A 22042-nucleotide genomic window follows, 5' to 3' on the forward strand; every position below is an offset into this window, starting at 1 on the left:
ACTTTTTGAAGTTTGATTTTCAAATCTTGCTTCATTTTTATTTTTTGCAAAGTTGTGGATTATTTCAGAGCCACTGCGTTCCAAGGCTGATGAAGCTGATGAGGTATTACAAACTCAAACTAAAGTTAGATTTTTTTTTTTTTTTTTTAAAAGCACATTATTGTAAATTATTTGAATTATTTTGTTCTACTTTTTAGCAGTCCTCTCTTTAGAGAGGCATCTCGTTTTCAAGAGCATTTTGTTTTCAATAGGAAAGGGCACCTTAAAAATAACTGCAGGGGACTTGAATCTCCCATCTAGAGATCTACTTATGCAGAGCTTGATTGCTGAAATGGCTTGTGGTCAAGGTGAAAGAGCTTTCAAGTCCTAGAAAGACTACATTTGTCCATAGATCTTGATGCCTCACCAGTAGCGTGTGCTACCTCGTAACCTGCATTCACAATGTTGAATCAGTGGCTTTTCAATTTACAGCAAGAGCCCTTTAGACACGGATTCACGAATGACGCTGGGCCGTAGGTGGTTTTGGACAGGTTTAAGATAGTAATGGGTAGGAGTCCCTTTCAACTCCAGCCTGGTTAGTCAAAGGGCACAGTGGAAGAAACCAGGAAAAGGAGCGGCTTAGCTAGCTTGATCAAGAGTAGGAAATCCAAAAACTGTGCTCCCGACTTATTGGAGGGTCTAGATTCTACTGGTCTGGTGGATGGCACATCTCTGTATAAATGATTCATAGGAAGGAAAAGGTTTAACAATAGATAAAGTAGAGTAATCTACTCCAAACTAAAGAACAGGATGTCTGATTTCGGAATCTGGTGATTCGGAGGAACAAATAATGTGGTCCTACGCCTATGCCAAGATTCCTAGAAGTAGGTGATTTTAAAAACCAAACACAAAACAACAGTGTTCAGTGCCAAGTGCCTCACCAGTTTTATCTGTGCTGAATGCTCCTCTCAAGCTGGATTTCTTTCAGTTGAATAATTATTTTTGGATTCATTATTCATTTAGCCCTTTCAAATTTGAAACAGGGTAATACTCCAGGTAGAGTTCTCACATTTGTACATACAGTAGCAAGGAGAAGTTTGGTTTTAATTTTGGTTCTCCAATGTTTCATAAACTAGTACTGTTCACAATATCCCGAAAAACTGAAATTATGTTTCACTACCCCATGTGACCAATCATGACGGTGCTGTATTCAGAACATTGCCAAATACACTAAAACATGGAAGGAAAGTCTTTCACCAATGGTTAAACCAAGTGAAACAATTATATACTGTGTGTGACAGTATATAATATAGCCCTGATACAAACTGACAAATTAGATTTCAGGATTTTCCAGCTGAAGTACTGCAAGTGGCTAGAGATAGCCAGCTTTGAATCCCTCTTGAACTCTAAGAAGAGTTGGGCACATTGCAAAAGTATTCCAATAGAGCTGTCGTCCAAAGTGGATTTTGACAATTTCACATTAAAATGAAGTCTCAATTTGCACATTTAAGGTTAGGTGCGCCTACACTAGAAGTATTCCTGAAATGGAATAAAAAAATGCTTTGTGGGTCTGTATCTATACACTGAAGATGCAGGACAGTTTCATGTTTTCTGTTCTGACCTGTTCATAAGTAATTCTACGAGAGGTTTGCTCTTCAGAAATCATAACTTCAAACGGACTTCCAGTGCTGTTAATATTTATGGCTCGAGCCTTACACTGCCAGTTCTGCGGTGGTTAAGGATAGTCATTCTTCTGCATGGTTCATTCAAAGTTCATACAAGGTTATATCACTTAAACATGGTGTTTTTTTCCATAAAGTCAGATTGTTCTGATAAGGGGGGTAGGTAATAAGTTCTCCATTTTTAATCTGCTTACTGGTCCCGAAAGTAGCATCAACTTTGTGCATTGTGAAAATGTACAAGTTTTAAAATTACTATTGCAATAATCTTCCTATCCACATACTTAATGTTATAGTCCAATGTGCCTAGAAGAGCCACTTAATAAAATGCTTAAGTGAATGGGTATAACAGTTTATAAAGCTGCATTATAGAAATTTTACATAGTAGTTTACATTTTTCAAGGCTTTGCTCACTGTGATGGAAAACTGAACGGTTATAAATGCCATTTCCTTCCCAAGAATTACAACTAGTAAGATTATATATTTCTTATTAAACAAATACTTGAACCTAAAAATGAGGTGGATCTTTTCTAAAACAAAGCAAATCCGATAGATCCTACTGAAATCAAACAATGAAGTAATACTTCTACTACGCAATTTTAGCAATGTAGGAAAAAATATAGTACCTGACTGAGAAGGGACTGTTACAATACAACTTGTGAAAACGCACCATGTGTGTAGTTTTGATTTTATTACATTGAACATGCCACACACAGTGCTTCTAAGTTAACAGACTACATAAAAACCCTCTTAAAACACATTTTACAGTTTGCCTCTTGGCAAAGGTTAATGTTTTTGTAATCCGGTTAATGAAGCACTCATCACGACTAACATTACAAAGAATGATTCTGAAATACAATTTACCTATACATCCAGCTTCATCTAGTTCAGCTTCAGGCCCCAGGATTTCCTTCCTGTCTGTTCCTTCTGAAAGACAAAATAACAGAAGAAATATTAAAATGCATGTTTTATGCTATTTTGAGACAGTTAAACTATTGTGTAGTACGGAATGTAGTCTAACACCACTGAGCAAGGGAGCATAATCATGCTCACTGTCGGATAGGAACCTTTGGTGGGCATAGTGACTCCATAACTAATACAAAGATGTCAAATAAGAAAAAAAATGAGGAGATTCGGCTAATGTAGATAGGGGTTGACTGCACTTGAAGGGATTTGTTAATTATGCGCAACCAAAACGAGCAGCAATCTGATAAAAGACTAACCCCCTCCAAATAGGGGATACCAAGGGTATCAAGCAGGCACTAGTCTCAAATCCAGGATCTTCAAAGTCATAACTTGGGGTTAGAGCAAAAGAAAAAAAACAAAAAGGCACCAAATTAAAGCCCCCTCCATTTGACCACACTCTAGGTATCCCGAGTATGCCTGGACCATCTTTTTCAATCTAATCGCTAATTACACAAATTTTCAAGTGATTAGGGAAGTTTGAAGACCTGTAATAACTTTAGAATGTATAGCCGGCCTGGTTCACTAGGCTTTTCTTTATTTATTAAATCACTGTCTTTTGGTGGAGACTAGATTTCAAAATGAGACTTGAAACACCCAGATCGGAATGGAAGGGCCCCCTAAAGTGCATAGAGTTGTCTATATCCTTTCGTTTGCCCTCTGGTCTACTAGTCTGTGGCCACCCACACACCAATGTTATGACCTTAGTGCTGATACATTACAGCATAACAGAAGACATGACAAACATTAGATGATACTTCTCAGAAGATGGTACAATCTTCACTATCACAGGCATAATAGGAGGACCATGTGCAATATAAAAGACAGCTCTTCACTGATGCTGAAAGCAATAAAGCTGTAGAAGAAATATACTGATACTTTAAGGGTAATGCAGCCAACATTCAGGAAAAGGATATCCTTGTTTCAATTGGCCAACCTGTGTTCCATAATTGATAAGGATGTAATGGTGGGACTAAATGCACATCTAAGTCTAGAACTAGAAGAAACGAGTAGCTTATCTGTAGCACTAGTTTGCAGCTTCACATTCAACATGAATTCAAATGTTGTGCAGTATCCCCCCCACCAAGTTTGGTTCAATATTTTATTTTTTCCCCAAAAAAAGTTGTAATTGTGGCTGTAAGCCACCTGTGATTCTGAACAGAAATCATCATTTGACATACGAAACATAAAAAGACCATTGCTTTTTTCTCCTTCAGATTGTTGTTCAATGCATAATTTGTTTTATAAGTGTGCATCACTGCAAAAGGTGCTATTTGTTTTCCAAAATCCTCACAGAAATCCACATCAGAAAAATAGTTCGACAGACTAACGCCAAAGGAGAATCCTCTCAAAACACTGCATCCGTGATCTTGCAGATAAAAATATAGTGAGGGAGAAAATGGCATAAGATCTTACCTCTACAAATTAAAGCACAAAGACACAGGATTACATAAGAAGGTGAAAAGGTGTGCAACAAGACCATTTTTATAGAAGAAAATCGTAGTAGCCAGAAGCCAGTGCTCGGGATCTTCTCTCCAAAGAGGAATGAATTACATAAATGGTGATGCATTCTTGGACTGTGGAACACTTACAATACTTATTAGGATCAAAGGTAAAATTCTATGTTACATAATATAACCCCACCCTTTCTTCTTTAAGGGCAACACCACAGTGGGATTTGTTTTTTTTTACCTCTGTATTTTATAATGTTGAAAATGTAAGTGTCATTTTATATGCTGAAAGGTCTTGAGAGCTTGCAAATTGAAAAATCCCCAGCCTAAGTTCGCTAATAATAAAAACTATTCCATGATTGAGTATGTTTTTTTCTTGTCATAGCAAGTAGTTCTCTCATGTGCATCAGAGTATTAGCTGTAAGACATACTTGTAAATCCAGTGAAGCGTAGTTTAAATTTTGATAGACTTCCATGGTTAAGCTACTGTTTAGGGATACTAATTGCAATCCATTGGTCTTGCAAAGTAGGCTGTCAGCGTATTGTAATATTTCCACTTCTGTCGCAACAGTTTCTTTTTTTTTTTTTTTATAAGTCTTCATGCTCTTTGTAGTGCTATTGCTACGTGTGTGGTTCACAATTGTTCACTGGAACATTGTCAAATTGTTAAACCAATGCCCAGGCCATAACACTATCCCCTTACCCACAAAACCTCAGTTGATTCTGTGATTTACAAAGCAGGCATATTCTATGTTTATGTACACTATTAATGTATTCCTATATTGCCTTTTTCTGGCAACATTGCAAGTCTAAGCCAGTAGGTGTTTTAAATGTAACATGGCAAATTGTTAAGTTTATGGTGTTGTGCTTCCCACTGGAAGCCTGGAATGCATTACTCACTGCTAATTTATTATAAGGTGCAGTATTGTCCTTTAGCATGCTATATGGGCATCTGACTGCCCCCTTTTTTTCCCCCCCAATCTGGAAATTTTCCTGTTGAACTAGAGACTTTATGGGCTGAAGACAGAGGCTGTCCCTGGCACCACAGCCATCTTTTTTAGCTCCAAGGTTAATTTCAGCTGGCACAATGGGTGGCTTATGAGAGTCAGTGGAAAGAGGAAATTCAAAGGAGAGAGGGAGATGAGAGGAGAAAGGGTGCGATCTGGGGTTCAACAGTTTTGCCAGGGCGAATATTGGCTTCCAGTCTGGCTCTCAGAACAAACTGCAGTTTTCTCAAGTTTGTTTATTTTAACTTACATTTCATTGAGTTTGAAATTAAAACATGGTTCACAGTTAAAAAGTTGATTACTAAACATGCGGCCCTTCCAGATAGCTTTAACTAGCTGGCGAGGGAAATGCTAGAGTTACCCACCTCAAATTGGGAGAGCTAGAAGGGGGGGGGTGATTAGCATACACAGGGTAGCTCAGGGAACACCTAGAGAAGTATATCTAAAACACGCACAAAATAACACAACAACAACGACAGGGAAAATGTTAATTAGTTCCTCAATGATGTTTTACTTTGTAAGGTAAGAGTCTATGTACTTCTGCTCAACCCAACAGTGCTATTGTCGCTTCCTAGATAATTATCTAAACAAATTTTTCAGGAATCCCTAGGAGCAGATTTCTAGTCAAGGCCATACATGACAGTATTCTTGACAACCAATATTAAGTTATAGTCTATAGTTGACATGTACATAATGGTGAAGGTCGCCTACTACCTCCACACGTTGTACAAAGACATTCTGTCTTTCAACAGCAGGATATTCAAACATATCGCATGAGTGATCCTTTCCAAATCCTACTGTTATAGATTAATGCCTACTAGTACTGCAAAGTATATCCCAAGATATTTGTAATCGCCATGTATAGTCGATTTTGAAAAAGTTCTATTGTGGAACCAACCCAAAAGACATGCCAATCTAACCCTTTCTGATCACATCCCCTCCAGCACATTCTCAAGTGCACCCACCTCAAAGAATCATCTCAACAAAAATCTATGTACCATTTACCAGGGGAATTCAAGCCATGAGCTACAGCAGGTTGCTTCATGTATCAGTGACTATTAGTACTATTCCTCATTCTTAAAGCCTTTTTCACTTACCTCTTTAAATAAAGGCCTCATTTTTTTGCAGTATTTCCATATAAGTGACCTGGATGTGTTAAGTTCACCCTTTTGTGTCTGGTCCATCAATGTCAGTATATGATTTGAGGCTTCTGCATTCTCATCTTTCTGCAACGAAGGTTATGTAAATAGTGTAGGTAATTATAGAAAGGTTTATGGTAAATGAATCCAAACTTTTTATTGAGATCATCAAATGTAATTACTCGCTCCTAAGAATTGCTAAAATATGTTAACCTATCCTGATGCAAATCTATGTTGCTCAGAAACTTTTCTTCCAGGGGTGTATGGGTACTGAAAAGCTCAATTTCTAGGATGAAGAAACTTATATATATAGGTATGGGAAGTTTAAGATCTTGCCAATCTTCTCTACATAGATGTATTTTGCATGAGGTTGTGCCAATTCAATGACTCCTACAGTTAACATTTTAAATGGTTTCCTGTCTAAGCCTAGGGTGACTGATCTATTTGTGGGTTGTGGCTGTTGAGCAAGAGGAACCATTTTTACAAATAGCCCCTCCCCCTCAATAGTTACATTTATAAAAGGAAAACTATTAAAAAGTGCAAAATGTGTAGTACATTTTGATGGATACTTGCCTGCCACTTTAACACTACTTAAACATAATGCCCACCTGCAATTTCTAACTCTTTAACGTGCACACAGTTAAAATTGAAAAAGTGCTGATCAATTACAGCAGTTAAACATTGTGTCAATAACAATTCGGTTCAATTAACTTTTCTAAATGAGAGAACAGTAAAAAGATCGAATTTACTAAGCACAACGTGCTAAGTAAATACTAGCAGTATTTTACCTCTTTCACTGCCTAGTCTTAAGTAAGCCCTATAAAATGGTACCCAAATCCCCTGGAATTTCCCCATTAGGCACACCTGCTTATAATGTACTTCGTTATTTGTCTCCATATTTTCACATGAAGGGTCTCTTCAGATTTTTGCAGCTGAGCCATAACAGACTCGGGCCCGCAATATGAGCTTGATATAGTGGCACTGCTCCTGGTGTTATGGAGGGATGCCAATCCACAAAGGCTAACAGTTTTATGGTTATCCCACACTAAAGATTACTACCTTGTATGAACGTCAGGGGCCATTTCAGCATGTTTGGCTTTGCACCTGCATAACTGACACTGTATGGAGAAAGGACTACAGTGCAGCCTAGCCTCCAACCCCATCAACAACAAAAGGTTAGTATAGAACGTGCGCCCTGTTTTGCATCCCCCAACCCACCAGATAGCCCCCTGAAGCCCTACCTCCCTTCAAAGCGCAAAGGTCCATATCTACAACCTACTCAGAGCAGGAAATTGATCTGACCAGATGTGTCACCAAAATTGGAAATACAGATAAGAACCCTGTTTACTGGGGTCCACATTCCTATTATGAGGACAAAAAAATTGTGATGGCAGATTTAGGTCACACAATACTTTCTGGAATAGTTACTTCCATCTCTGGTATCTCTGAATTCATTCCTACCATTTCATAATTGGATGCTTAGGTTACAAAGGATCATAAAAAAACTAGGTTCTGTATTTCCCAAGGAATTACTGAGGATTCAGCCATGTCCTAGTACACCGCCATCCCTGCTTCAGACTATCAATGCCTAGATTATGCGAAACTTCCAAGAACAATTCCAAAATACTTCTAACCTGGGGCAGCTTCAAAGACTATTCTCCCATGCCCTTCCGAGAAGGCCACAATTAATGCAGACCAAAGAAACCTTATGTAATCTGACAGGGGTATAAAAAAAGTTGGAATAACCAAAAAACGGAATGCTGCTCAGTTTGCTGCTAAGACAATTTTGTGCTTATCCAACAGTGCTGTTCCTCATTGGAGATCTTCACATGAACCTTCATCTCCCACTTATTTAATGTCTCATTACAATGTTCATAAAATTATGCTATGCAATTCTCCAACGTACTGCTCTTAGTAGATATCTGCTGGAAAAGTGAATCCAATTTAGACATTCTCCCCTATTATGTTTTTCATTCCAAACTCTACTGAACTGTAAATATTTTAAAAAGCTAGTGTGATTGGAACTCCTTACTGTTCTTGATAACTAAAGGTATTAAGATTTATTTCAGATATTGGTCTTAACTCTACATCAACTCCCTTCTAACCTGACCTGAAACACTATCTGTGATCCCTTTGAAAAAAGTCTATTTTTCCGCAGTGGGACTTGACATCAGCCTTGCCCATTTTAAAAAACGTGCAAGGGGTCACAATGACTTGAAATCAGAACTTTTCAAACTAGTTACGACTGGAATTCTGCTAGATCGACATAAGGGTTATGTACCCAAGTCATTTGATAAATTACTGCATAATTGTCCAGTGGCATTGGGGAGACTAGCTTTTAAGTACTGCACGATATTGGGGTGGTGGCCAGCAGGGTGGCCGGTTTGCTGCTTTCTCCGAGGGCTCTGGCAGCCAAATTTAAATCCTTAATTTACCCTGCCTTCGCACGGGCCATTGATCTGCAAAATTCGGTCCCTGATACTTTAGACTGAGGTCAGCGGCAGCAGAAATCACATTTTGGCCATAAAGCTTGAACCAGGAGTATCGAGGTGGGTTACTCTAGGGCCGAGGTGGCACTAACATCCTGCAAGAGGAGTCCTTCCCTGGGCTGGGACTGAGCAGTCGAAAGAGGTCAGCCAAGGTGAAACAGGCGGTGCCACTCAGGATCCTGGGGCAGTATTAATCTGTTTGCCCTGTCCCTTGCTCCCCGCTGCCAATGCGATTTAGGGGTGAGCAGCCACCTTGGATATTTTTAGAACCCCGCTGGAAAAGGGGGTAATGCAGCAGAGTTGAGGCCCCGAGGGTGGGCGGCAGTGGGGCTAGATCATACCTGCACTAGTAGGAGGTGGTGTGTGTCCCCACACACACTGGGCCAGCACAGAGTTTGGGCCCCCTGATCAGTTGGCCACTGTGCCATGCTTCTGCTTACTGGATTGTGGCCTGCAGTGTGGCTCATGTGATCTGTCCCTCACCCCTGTGGCCCTGTCTTGCCCCACCTCCTCACTGGTACTCTATCTTATCAGCCCCTCTACCCTTCCCCCTTTTTGATTTCATGGTGTGCATTGGGTCCAACAGGACACAACCTACACAGAGCACCTTGTACGGCAGCACTGTGTTATTGGCTGTTACCGCTGACACTGGCAAGTGTTGGTGCAGGTAAAGGAAGAGTGGGCCTGCCCGGAGCTTGATCACCAGGCTTTGGTAAACTGGGCTCTGAGAGTCTACTTTCCTCCCTGTGTTGTCACACTGGTGCAGGAGTGATGGTAAAAGACAAAAACCTAAGCTCCCCCAATAGAGTCAGAAGCAGAGCTACCCACTATTCCAGACAGTGCAGCATTACTCCCAGAAGACATAGGAGGGGAGGAACGATCTGAACTGTTTCTTCTGAGAAAGGAACTTTGCAATGTGTCCGAGAGGGCCACTAAAGCAGAGGCAAGGATGTCTGGTAGGGGACGCGGTACACAGACTCTAGGAAAATATGGCTTGGCGGCTACCCTCCCTCCTGAACAGTCCCCCCCCCCCCCCCCAGGTTCCTCCATGGCTCGTGATTTGGAGATTCTTAATCTTTCAAGACTCGGATATGATTCTACAGAAGGTACGCTGCAAAGTCTGCCACAAGAATTCCAAAATCATGGTGTTCCAGGTAAATACTTGTGAGGGCCAAAGACCGCACCACATCTTTGACTCCGTGAAAACAAAACTACAGGCCCTCCAGATACAATATAAGTTTTGCTGGAAACAACAAAGTCCTATGCCTGGGGAAATCAATCTTCTTCCAGTCACTGGAGGAGGCCAGGCATGGCTGGAGGAGCATCCCTGTCTGACAATTTGGTAAGGGGAGGCCAGACAGGCCTACGTGCTCCTCAAGGAGAGGGCGCTCGACTGAAGGACAATACTGGTACGGCCGGGCAGGGGCCACACAACAACACTGGCCAGCAGAGGTACTCCACTTCCAGTGACACTGCAGGATGGACGACTAGGTATATCTGTGACATGGAGGGAAATCTTAGGTTGGCATCAAAGAAACCTAAAAAGCACAGCCTTTCGGGGGACATTTCTTCCGGCTCAGCGGAGCTGACAAACTCCAAAGGAACTCATCCAATAGCTGAAGCGACTGCCATCCTGGAACAGAGCTGGAGGAGAAAGGAATAACCTGGTTTATATTTTGTTTTTTTAAATGTCTTCCAGAACTCTCTGAAAGAGCTGGGAGTGATCCTTTGATTTTCTGAGTATTCTTGTTGGGGGGTTTGATTTCAGGTGGGTGGAGGGCTACAGACCTCCCCTACTGTCCTTGGGCACAGTTTTACAAAGGTAATGTGGTTTTGCACTGGGGAGAAGAGTGGGATTATTAGGAGGGAGTTTGTTCCTTTTTATTGTTATCATTGTTTCTGGAATAGAGACACTAACAACATTGTCTGCATGCACCCATGATTGAAGGCACCCATACACCCAGCTCTAAACTTGTGAAATATGGCCGGACCACTAGGAGATACATGCCTCTTGGTCCTTACCTGGAACATTAATAGCTTGGCAAATAAAGTAAAGCCTGGCCTAGTGGTCCAATACATTAAATGGCTACAACCTGATGTGGTCTTCCTCCAAGATACGCATTTACAAGGACACTGCTGGTTCCTGGGGTGGGGAGGCTACACCACACTAGCACATGCAGGTTATACCTCAGGGTCCAGTAGGGTGGCCATACCCAAGAATACCCTTCCACCCCTCCACCCCCCACCACTCTGGTGGATTAAAATGTGGACTGATTATAAGGATAGTTATGTGGTAGTACACAGCTACCAGGGACAAACTGAGATGACCCTTGATTGTGTATTCCCCACCTCAGCTACAAGCACTTACCTTACCCAGGGTCACCATCATCTTTCTTGAGGCATCATCTTCCCTACATATCCTGGGTGGGGACCTTAATGTCAGGGCCACAGCTCTTGACCACTACAGGAACGCTCCTGAGCCTTCGCCACACGCGCAGGCCACGGCATTGGCTAATTTTGCAGACACATTAGGCCCACTTGATTTGCAGTGACGCAAGCACCCAGTGGTTTGACACTACTCCTACTTTTCTAGGGCCCACAGGGTTTATTCTAGGTTAGATTGTTTTCCCCTGTGGGAGAGACTGGGGACATCATATTGGCAGATTATATGACAAGAGGACTGTCAGACCATTCCCCCCTTATTTGCCAGGTTGGGGCAGTTGAGGGAAAGGAGAACTTCTGGGTGGAAGTTGAATGCATGGGATCTGAAAGACCTTGAAGTAGCCCAGGGTGTTAGGGTTGACACTAAGCTATACTTCAGTGAAAATAAGGGCACAGTGTCAACAAGGGTGACACTGGGGGAAGCTTATAAGACTACTTCACAAGAGGGTGCAAAACAGGATAGCACATAGGGAATGGGAGGTAATGGAACTTGAAAGCCTGGAGCACCAGATCCAGGTATTGGAAAAGAGCACTCTGGTCCTCGTTGGCCCCCCTTGTTCTCAGACAGCTCGCTGTGAAACAAAATAACCAAGACTGAAACTCAGCACAGGATGGTGCGAAAAAAATAAAATGCTTGCTATATTGCACCTCTAGTATGAGAAGGGATAAAGGGGGGCAAACGTCTAGCGTGGCTGAGCAGGAGGGAATTGGAGGCTCTGTTGGTGAAGACCATAGTTGACCATGCTGGGAATTCCTGCAGCATGGATAAGCAAATTTTGTAAGCATTTTCCTGTTATTATGAATCATTTTATAGAGCCCAGGTAACAATGAGTCATATCCCTGACTTACTTGCTGAATATTGAAGTTAAAATATTGTCCACAATTCTTGCAACAAGGTTGTTGCAGGTGAACACACCCTTAATTCATAGAGATCAATCTGAAGTGGGTGGCAGTGCTCCAACACGATCCAGTGGTAGCTGCAAGTGAATGGGGTGTTGTCCTCTGCCTTCCTGACAGAGGGGGACCAGGCAGGGTTGCCCTGTCCCCCCTTCTATTTGTGCTCACAGTAAAATCCTTGGCATGCATTGTAAGACCTCATCCTAGAGTCAAAGGCTTCCAAATATCGACCACAGACTGAATTGAGGAAACAAATAATCCTCTATGTGGACGAGATCCTTCTCGGCGTCCACGATCTCAAAAGCTCTACCAAATACGAGGAATAAGGGCATATTAAAGGATTAATTGGGACAAATTTGTGCTGTTCCATACACAAAGGGAAGAAGACTTATCTTTCCTCTCAGAGAGGCTAGTGGTAGCCTCAGATGGCTTCAATTATCGGGGGATCTTTGCGACACCGTAGAAGGAAGTATGTCTCCATCATAATCTAGGGAGGGTGGAATCGAATTTCAAGTGGTTGTCAGGAGACAGAGAGCTGACCCTCTCCTTGTTGGTACAGGGGCCCTTTTCAAGATGATCACACTCGCTAAGCTGCTATGTGATCTCCAGAACACATGACCCTATTCCACAAGAGGTATGCACCAGACTGGTGGGGGGAGGTGACGTCCCTGATCTCGAGGGGGGGCGGGGGGCAGGGGGCTGAGTGTTCCACCCAAGGCTGATGCTTAAAATTGTAGAGCAACCCCTACAAATTGGGGTTTGGCAGGGGGGGGGGGACAGGGGACTGCCCTCCCTGACATTGAGGCATACAACTGGGCAGCCCCTTTATTATTAATGACTGGAATATTGCACCCCAGGATCACTCTACTTTGACTGGAGTGGGCACTGCTTGCACCACGCTCATGCCTACACTACCTTTACGGAGGGAAGGGGGCCCAGTGGTTGCTCCTGGCAACCCAGGTGGCTACAAAAACAACTGGCTGGTTACGCAGCATCACCAGGGCAACTCCGTTTTGGACTGGAACATGGCTTGGTGCCAAGCTTCATCTTACTGAGTGGTTCGGTTTAAAAGAATAGGGAATTTTAAGATTCCATCAGAGCGATATGGATGAGTACTAAGCTTTGGGACAAGGTTTTACCCAAAGGTCTTATGCAGTTCATTAAGGAGGTGGACATAACCACCTGCTTTCCTATTCAGAATGCAACTGGTGGCCTTCCAAGTGATTGCGCAATTTTGGAAAGAAGCACCTTAGAGAAATAGGCCTCCAGTCTTCAAACTGTTGGCGAGAAACCTGTGGTAAAAATTGGTATACTACAGAAACACTAATTTTCTTTGTGTTTCTAGCACAATCTTTTCAGGGTTGACGATATCATTGTCACTCTGCCCTTGTTTACACTTAGCCTACCATGCCAGCACAGAGTGATCCTGGACATCCACAAACTTTTTGCAGCACTATATTGAAGGTGTTACGCGTCAAAACATTTCTTCTAATTCTCTACTTCAGCATTCAGCTGAGCTATATTATGTGGCAAGGTGTTATTGTTCACCAAGGAACAGGGATGTTGCACTTTTTTGTAATCAGCAACCAAAAAGAAAAATGTTGAATATATTCCATGTAAAATTCATTGAGGCAGAGCAATAAACAGACTGACTGCCCTCATGGCAACTATTGTTTGGAAGAGGCCTGTTGATGGTTTTGATTCTGCCTTGTTACCATGCATGGTTTGTAAGTTTGGTTCTGATCAATGACTGCTATAAGACATTTTTCTTAATGTGTATGTATCTGTATGTCAACACAAAAGTTGAATATGGTTCTCTCAATTGTGTTCCTCTACTATTGCTTCCCTGGGGAGTATTAAATACTGCCCGTTAACATTGTATTCTAAAAGCATGTTATCTAGTGTCTTGTGGAAAGTAACCTGCTCTCTTCAACAGCTTAGTGTATATTTTCCTGGTGTGCCAGTAGATATTTGAGAAATGGGGTCCCTCTCAACTTCCATATGGCTGTTGTACATAATATTAGTCAAAGTTCCTAAAAATTCTGTTCAGAGGACATCCTTATCCGAGATGTGTCAAAAAGGGTGTTCTCCAAAAGTTCCCAAGTTCGTGAACAGTGACTCACTATTTTAAGATCCCAAATGAAAATTCTCACCCAGGCCATCTATCAGAGTTCCCAGTCTCACAGAAGAAATGTTGCCTAGAACGCCTTTACTCTAAGACACTGGCATGGTTGTGATCTACAACTTCAATAATATAGGACCAAAGACCTTTCCTCTTAAAAGTATTTCTGTACTTTAGTGTTCAAGTCTGATGCTCGTTTTGAATGTTTCTGCAAGGTTTAATAGTTGTATGGACAAATTCTTTAGCCCATCTATGCCACCAGTAAAAGGATCTGCAATGCCAAACAATTATACAAACACTAATGGCCACATTTCAGCTGCACCTAACCATGGCTTGCACTTCAACACTGATCAGGTGCACAAAGTGCAGGACAGAGTTCTGGGCTCATTAAAAGAACAAGTATTTGCAATGCAAAGGATCTCTCGGGTGCTCGAGTTAGACCTATTACCATTGTATATTAGTAACTGGACTTTTCTTGCCACAAACTGAAAATGAAAAGTGAATTGACATGTTCATGTCAACTGTTAAAGCGCCACAGCCACCATGAGCACAAAGGGGAGAGACAAAAGGAAAAAAAGTTTGCTCGCAGTCAAACATATCAGCAAATGTGCAATTATCCATGCAACAGGGTCAGTCCTCAAGGAAGGGCAAACGTAAAGCATTTAACAATGTCAAAGGATTTTTGAAAGGCAAGCCCAGGAACGAGTGAAATTGATGGGCATGAGGTGGGTGTGGTTAAAAGCCCACATAGATACCAACACGTCAGAAAAGCAGCGCTTGCGCACTGCTATTCTCAACCTAAAACACTTTCTCCATTGCATTTGTTAATGCATGTGCTATTGACAAAGTACACCAGAATATCACTCACTGTTTTGTCTTTCCATGCAGGTGTCCCTGCTCCTTGAGGGAATATACTTAAAGCCTTAAAGAGTAGATAGTCATAAAGCAAACACACCCACATAGGATGGGTTATTCATTCATCGCCTCAGACTCCAATTCTGAGTACCCCAACACAGAAACCATCAGCATGAAGGACAATGGCAGTCTCTGCAGGGGCACCTTTGACCTGCCTTTGGTAGGTGGCTCTAGATTCCCCTTTACCCCTATGTTGGACGAGAGCGCTACAAGGTTGCAATCTGTGAATGCCTCTTCAGTCCTGCAAGAAGGTCCCCAAACCCCTTGATGCCTTCTTCAGGAGTCTTTTTAAGTGTTGTATGCCTTTCCAGCACACTATGGGTGCATAACATCAAACTTTAAGGGAAGCTTCGAGGGAGACTAGTTTAATTTGCCTTTCATCTCCATAAATCAAAAGGGATTATCTTTCTATATTATTTTTGGGGTCTTACGGAAGATGTTTTCTTGTGACCCAAGGATTGTGTACAATTACACTTACGTATTTTTAGCACTGTCCATCTGAAATGTTCTGGCTCTCCTTTGTAGGCTGTGTAGACTTCTGATTTTCCTTCTGAAGCTAGATGCTTGGTAGCCATCTCCTACCAAGTACTCAACTGGTAGAGTCTCAAAACTAACAAACCCATTCAGGTGCCATTTCAGAAGTCATCTGTTATCCACAGTTTTGAAGTCTGCAGCGTAGGAGTCACTAAACTGCACCCTAAGTATAATCATTATTCTGAGCCGTCCATCAATAAACTACTCCATGTCCATGCCGTTAAACAAGGATTAAATATGTCACATTACTTATGTCTTTATGGCACATGCATCTATCTTTGTCACTCTGAATGAATTTAGATTTCTTACTGCTGTGGATGAGATTTGTCTGGATACAACCCTGTTCAGGTCATATATTTCCAGGCATCCCTTGAGGCAAATTGGACCCTTAACTAAACTGCCCTGCAAAATTGCTGAGCAACCAAATGGATGCACGTTGCAAGTTGACAACCATGTTTGCATACAGGGAGGCTAAGTATGGTCCAAAGGCTTCAATTTAAAGTTTCATGTAGACGTCCACTTTGAGGGCGTCAGACAAATTTTTGATATGACCAAGAGGGACCGGAATCAGGCATACTCCAATAGTCCAGGTTCAAAAGATTACAAGGATAATGACTCTTGCAAGTGATATTGTATGCTTCAGGCACAAAACAAATGAGGATAGTTAACTGATTCTTATGTGCACAATTTCGCTGCTGTGTCCAGCTCTGATGTATGCCATCTCACACCAAGTTAAATTAAAACTGGGTAAGCATGGACAGCTTCCTATTCAAGTCACAGAAAACGTGTCCCTAATATAGGACTTCACCAGAATTCCACGACGCCCAACAATTTTGAAAAACAATTCAAAATTCTATCAGTAATATGTTATTGATGGAGATTGCATGTACGTTACTATAAAGGACATAAATGCAGCCTATAGTTAATCAACATTATCCACAGACACAAAGGCCCTCAGAGTGGTGCAACTCATTTAGAGTCGGTAAATGTGGACTTGTGAGGACTCTTCGGGTTACTCTTACCTTCTCACTACACCCAGAGAGAGAGAGCCGAGATGGTCTTAAATTGATAGATCGTAACAAAATGGGTATTCATACGTTTGTTTTTAAAACCAGAGAGATTTAATCATGAAACAGGTTGCCAATCATACACGATGGCAATACAAGTCTACAGAAAACCTGTATAAATCATCAAGGATTCCTAGTAATAACTGCGCTTATACTGCTTCACATTACTTGGTTTAATGATGACTGCAAAACTGCTAAATCGCACTTAAAAATGGCATTAAGGGAGGGTGATAGAGACAACATTATGGAGGCCAGACGGGAATAGGATGGAACACTTCATTTAGCTAATAAAGAGAGGGACAATTGAACATGGTGTGAAATGTTAAAAGCAGTGGAAATGAGATTCACAGGTTTTTTGGAAGCTGGTATCAAAAGCAGGATCAGATGATACAAATCCCCTACATCATCATATAGATCCTAACAGCTGGGTATCATTTGTCTACCCTATACGTGAGAGTTAACATACCGAAACAGGAGTATAATGAGGCTGAAGTGCACAAAGAGGGAATTACCTGTGGGCAGGGTGGGATGGAGGAGATGGACCCACTGGAGTTCGGTATTGCTGATACGCTCCGAGAGATAAATGCCCTAAAATGTGCCAAAGCACCTGGCCCTGATAAAATCCCAGGAGTCTTATATAAATCAGGGACGTTAATTTGGAGCTCATACATAAATCTACTGACTAATGCAATCTCAAGGGGAGGGAATATGCCGGAGTCGTGAAGGGGGCGAAGATTATACCGATATACAAAAAAGGGGATGCCAGCTGCCCTTCCAATTACAGACCAATAAGCCTTATTGACAATCTTCAGAAAATTTTCGCAAGACCGATTCGAGAAATTGCTCATGTAGGTAAAAGAAGAGAAAATCTTGACCCCATTACAGGCTGGATTCCGCCCCAAAACTAACACCACGGATCAAGACTTTAGGCTTGCCTGCTTATATTGGAAATAGACAACACCAGCTGGACAGAAGCTCTACGTATCCTTTGTTAGCCTGTTGCGCAGAACAGAGTCAAAAGTGGCCTTGAGGTCATGTGACAAGTGTTGTCAAATATGGAGATTCCATCAAACATGCTCACACTGATTATAAGGCTGCACTCTATGAATTATGCTCAAGTGCGATGGGCTAAAAGGGGTGAACTAACAAACAAGATTGACATCAGACATGGTGTGCGCCAGGGCTGCATATTGGTCCTCACTCTATTTAACCTCTATATGAACGAAGTGGCGAAGGAACTTTGTAACTGTAAGAACTATGCCCCCTCACTGAACAACTTAAAAGTTCCCATATTACTTTTCGCTGCCTATTCCCTACTAATTTCCAGATCACCAATGAGGCTCCAAGTTTTAATTGACAGATTCACAAACTTTTGTAATTCAAGGGGATTGGAATTAAACGTGGAGAAGACAAAATATATGGTCTTTGGGCACAGAGGAACTAAGTCGAGACCAATTAGAGGAGGTGGGAAAGTACTCGAGAAGTTGAATCATTTGAATACTTTGGGGTTAAATTAAGTAGCAATTTAAAATGACTCCCCAACTATCCAAGTCCTCTCTAGTGCTTCCGCACAACTCTAACACTATCATCTGGGTCTATAATGCAACCAGCTCATGATCGGTCTCTCCGGCGTTCGCAGTCTATCAAGCAAAGGCGCATGGAGCTGTCTTATTTGGTAGGGAACTGTGGGGCATAGTAAACTGGATTGCCTGACTATTGCAGAAAATAAACTCATAAAGAAATCTTTTAAAGTTACCGATGGGGAGCCCATTAACCCCGCTTTACATGGATTTAAACATACGTAGAGTGGCAAATTTAGTAGCTTTACGGTCTCTTGCTTATTGGGTCAGTTTGTGGTCTACTAATGAACTGAGCCATTATAGGGACACAGTAAGGGATTTGATTACTCCAGCCAACACGAGCTGCATTCCCTTATGAAGTCAGTGGGAGACTGGTTCAGTAAACTGAACCTGAATAGATCCTGGGATAAGCCCAAGTGCTTACTCAAAGCGGACATCAAATACTAAAAAAAAAAACATATTGGGAGTTTACATACCAAGTGACAGCTTTGTCTGGCACTCACGGCACACGGACAAGCAGCTTTTGGAGATTAAAAAAAAAAAAAAAAAAAACTCTTCCCTTGCTTGGAACCATATCTTGATAGGATCACTCCGGCCCTGGCTAAAAGTCTGTTTATAATATTGAGGACAGGCTCCCTCCACCTAAGGTCGTTCACCAGTAGGTGGAACAGGGGCTTTGCCTCAAGTTTATGTCCAGTCTGCGGCCTGGCGAACGAGACTGAAGCCCATGTTTTATTTGCATGCCAAAAGTACAGTGATCAAAGAAGATGGATTTGCCAAATCTGCTTGCAGCTCGGGAAACAGGACAGAGAATATAGTATTTTCAGTAAGCAGATTTCTAATGTCATTCTGGTGCAGCTGCCATAAGATTTTAGCCTAGGTCGATAATTATTGAACTAGGAAATATCATTCTAAGTTACTGGACTGGCCTGAATTAGTTTCTGAAATTATTAACAGTGGGACTTTTGGCAATTTGCGAAACTAACATTCTGCCCAGGGCATGGAGTTCATGATTTTTATTTTTAGGATTGAGTTATTTAATGAGCCTCAACGGTAGGATTGTTAGTAATATTTCATCTTCTCTACTCCTGTGCCTTTGTACATATTTAACAAACGTTTTAAATGTAATTTATATGCACTTTGATGGCCATGTATGATCTAAAAGTATTTTCTACTGCTGCTGCTTCAAAAACTGCGATAACCATATTCGCAAAGTATGTTCCCATGACACACAGTAAAACTTGTCCTTGCCGAGTGCAAAGGGCACTTCCATAAAAGGTCTAAATGTCAGACTTTTTCGAAATGGAAGGGGTCATTAGGTTTATATTGCTTTATGTGGTGAATATATACGAGCTATGCAACGCAAGATCTCTTTTAAAAGAAGGTGTATATACTTATTTGTACCATGTAATTTCGCAGATTTTGTGGCGCATGGCCACCAGAAGACTCAAGGTCTCCAATGTTAACAAAAAGGTGCATTTGCTGATCTGTGAGATGGACACTGGCAGCAGTGATGTGGCCACGGGAGTAGCAAAATTAAGGGATGGCGTTTAGTTATCAATGGGCACATTTTAGTCACTCTTTCAAATTATTTAAATGTGAGAAACGTTGAAGTCTGTTTTAATTACTTTAATAAAATAATCAATTAAGATATACCTATGTCTGTTTTATGAGCAAACAAAAATAATGATTTCTAAAGACCGTAACAAAATGTATAAAAAAATAGTACATTTAGACAAGTTTTAAAAATGTGATAAAGATTAGTGTTTTGTACAAAGTCTGGCATTAAAGAGTGATGCGAGTTCTCTGGCTATGTCTAAAACTTTGGGCTCTCCAAAGGGGCCACAATGGAGTGTAGGAAAAGAATATCCATTGTATTATGTTATAGCAGACTTGGGGGGTTATTCTAACTTTGGAGGAGTGTTAATCCGTCCCAAAAGTGACGGTAAAGTGACGGATATACCACCAGCCGTATTACGAGTTCCATAGGATATAATGGACTCGTAATACGGCTGGTGGTAAATCCGTCACTTTTCCGTCACTTTTGGGACGGATTAACACCTCCTCCAAAGTTAGAATAACCCCCTTGGTTTGTTATCAAATAAGGACGTGGGAAAGGGAGGTTACATATTTAATTGAAGTGAGAGAAAGGGTCACTCAACATTGAAAACTCTGCTCAAGTGCTCATCGCAATCTTTTAGTAATGCGGATTAATGATCAGTTCATAGTTGATTAGGACCTTAGGTTCAACTCCAGGGTGTTTCGGGAAGGACGTGAGGTTTGTTTCTTAATGATATGATCTGGACTTTCAAAGTGTCGGTCACAAAAATGTGACCTATTTGAAGTGATGGAAATAACTGCTTAATGCATGTGACAGTGCAGGCCTTCATCTGGTCCGATGTCTATTTTTCTGGGGAGACATCAACTCCTACACCTGGTGATTAAGTGAAAGGACGTGACCATTAATTCCGATAAAGGGAGGTCAAATTGAGTAGAACGCTCCGAGTGGACAGAAATGTGGTCTCCGATTTTAAATCAGCAATGGATGGTCTGTGCAGTTAGGTGACTCACACGTGGTGTGTGTTCATTTGTTGCTATATATTGAAACTTCTTTGCTCTAGTGAGGTATCGGCCTTAAATCGTCCAAAGAACCAGACTACATGTATGATATGGGTATTTCATATCTAGAATATTTCTAGAGGGGAGTATGTGCATGTAACAAAGACTTTACAGGTCATAGGTTTGAATTCAACTGCATGAAGACGTGAACCACGCCTGGTACTTATGAAGAGGATGGCGCAATAGTGTTTAACATCTACACCAATATAGCTATTTCTGGGTCTTCAGTATGCCTCTTGCGTAAACATAGCTCTGTACTCTTACAGGTCCGTTTCTAGTGTTAATGACAGATTTTAGTGTTAGACCAGTTAGAAGAGTTTCTGTGCAACATTTTTTAAAGATTTTTTTAAAGAACTAATAAATGACTAATATGCAAGTCATTTCTGCAGAAGGAACTATTATTTTACTTGCCCGATGACAAACTGGAAGCCACAAGGGAACATTTCCACTTGCCATTATTATTTAGACGTGCCTTATCAGCAAGGGACACACACGCCAATCAGAGTTAAAACCTAGGGGAAATAATCATATTAGAAAGAGGGCAAAACCAAGAAATCATGACCTCAGTGTGGCCAGAAAAAAACATGTACGGCACATCTGTGGGAACATACAAATGCCATACAATCTTGATATCTTGACATCTATATTTCACAGCAAGCAAAATAATTCACCTTTTCAAAATCTGCAATGTAAGTTTAGACCTATACCGAGAAATCCCTTAAAACATTTATCAATAAGTCAATGTAGTTGGGTAGCTGCAATACCATTACAGACAAACCTTAATTAAAACAATACTATGAAAGTCTAGCACTGCCAAAGAAATTGGTGTATGAACAAAAAACAAAAACGTGCACTGGATGTGAATGAAACTGCACTGTGCACATATCCTTTAACCATTCAGAACATTACATGCCACACTTTGTAGGCCTGGTCTTGAGACAACTTTAGCGGTCTTCACCAGGCTCCTGCAATCATTATATAAATATATATACATACAAAGAAAGGGGTGCCTTTGTTTACCTCTTTATCTACAGGTCTTTTCAACTGTTTACATTTAGTTTCCGCCCACCACAGCTTACAGCATAGAAAAGTGGGTGAGTGTATTAGCCCACTTCAGTCACTGGTTCTCTTGCATCACGTGTGACAGCACGTTACCTGG

The 22042-nt window shown here is 41.4% G+C and overlaps 1 protein-coding gene across 4 annotated transcripts in view; it reads right to left on the reverse strand.

The window, feature by feature from the left end:
- The window catches only part of ZEB1 (zinc finger E-box binding homeobox 1), a 351889-nt gene that overhangs the window by 189249 nt on the left and 140598 nt on the right, over positions 1 to 22042 (reverse strand). For all 4 annotated transcript variants that reach the window (XM_069211259.1, XM_069211260.1, XM_069211262.1 and 1 more), the window contains exon 3: positions 2523 to 2585. In XM_069211259.1, coding sequence (XP_069067360.1) covers positions 2523 to 2585 — 63 coding nt within the window. The remainder of the gene's footprint in view (positions 1 to 2522; positions 2586 to 22042) is intronic.

Source organism: Pleurodeles waltl, chromosome 10 (genome assembly GCF_031143425.1).
Source record: "Pleurodeles waltl isolate 20211129_DDA chromosome 10, aPleWal1.hap1.20221129, whole genome shotgun sequence".
Lineage (NCBI taxonomy): Eukaryota > Metazoa > Chordata > Amphibia > Caudata > Salamandridae > Pleurodeles > Pleurodeles waltl.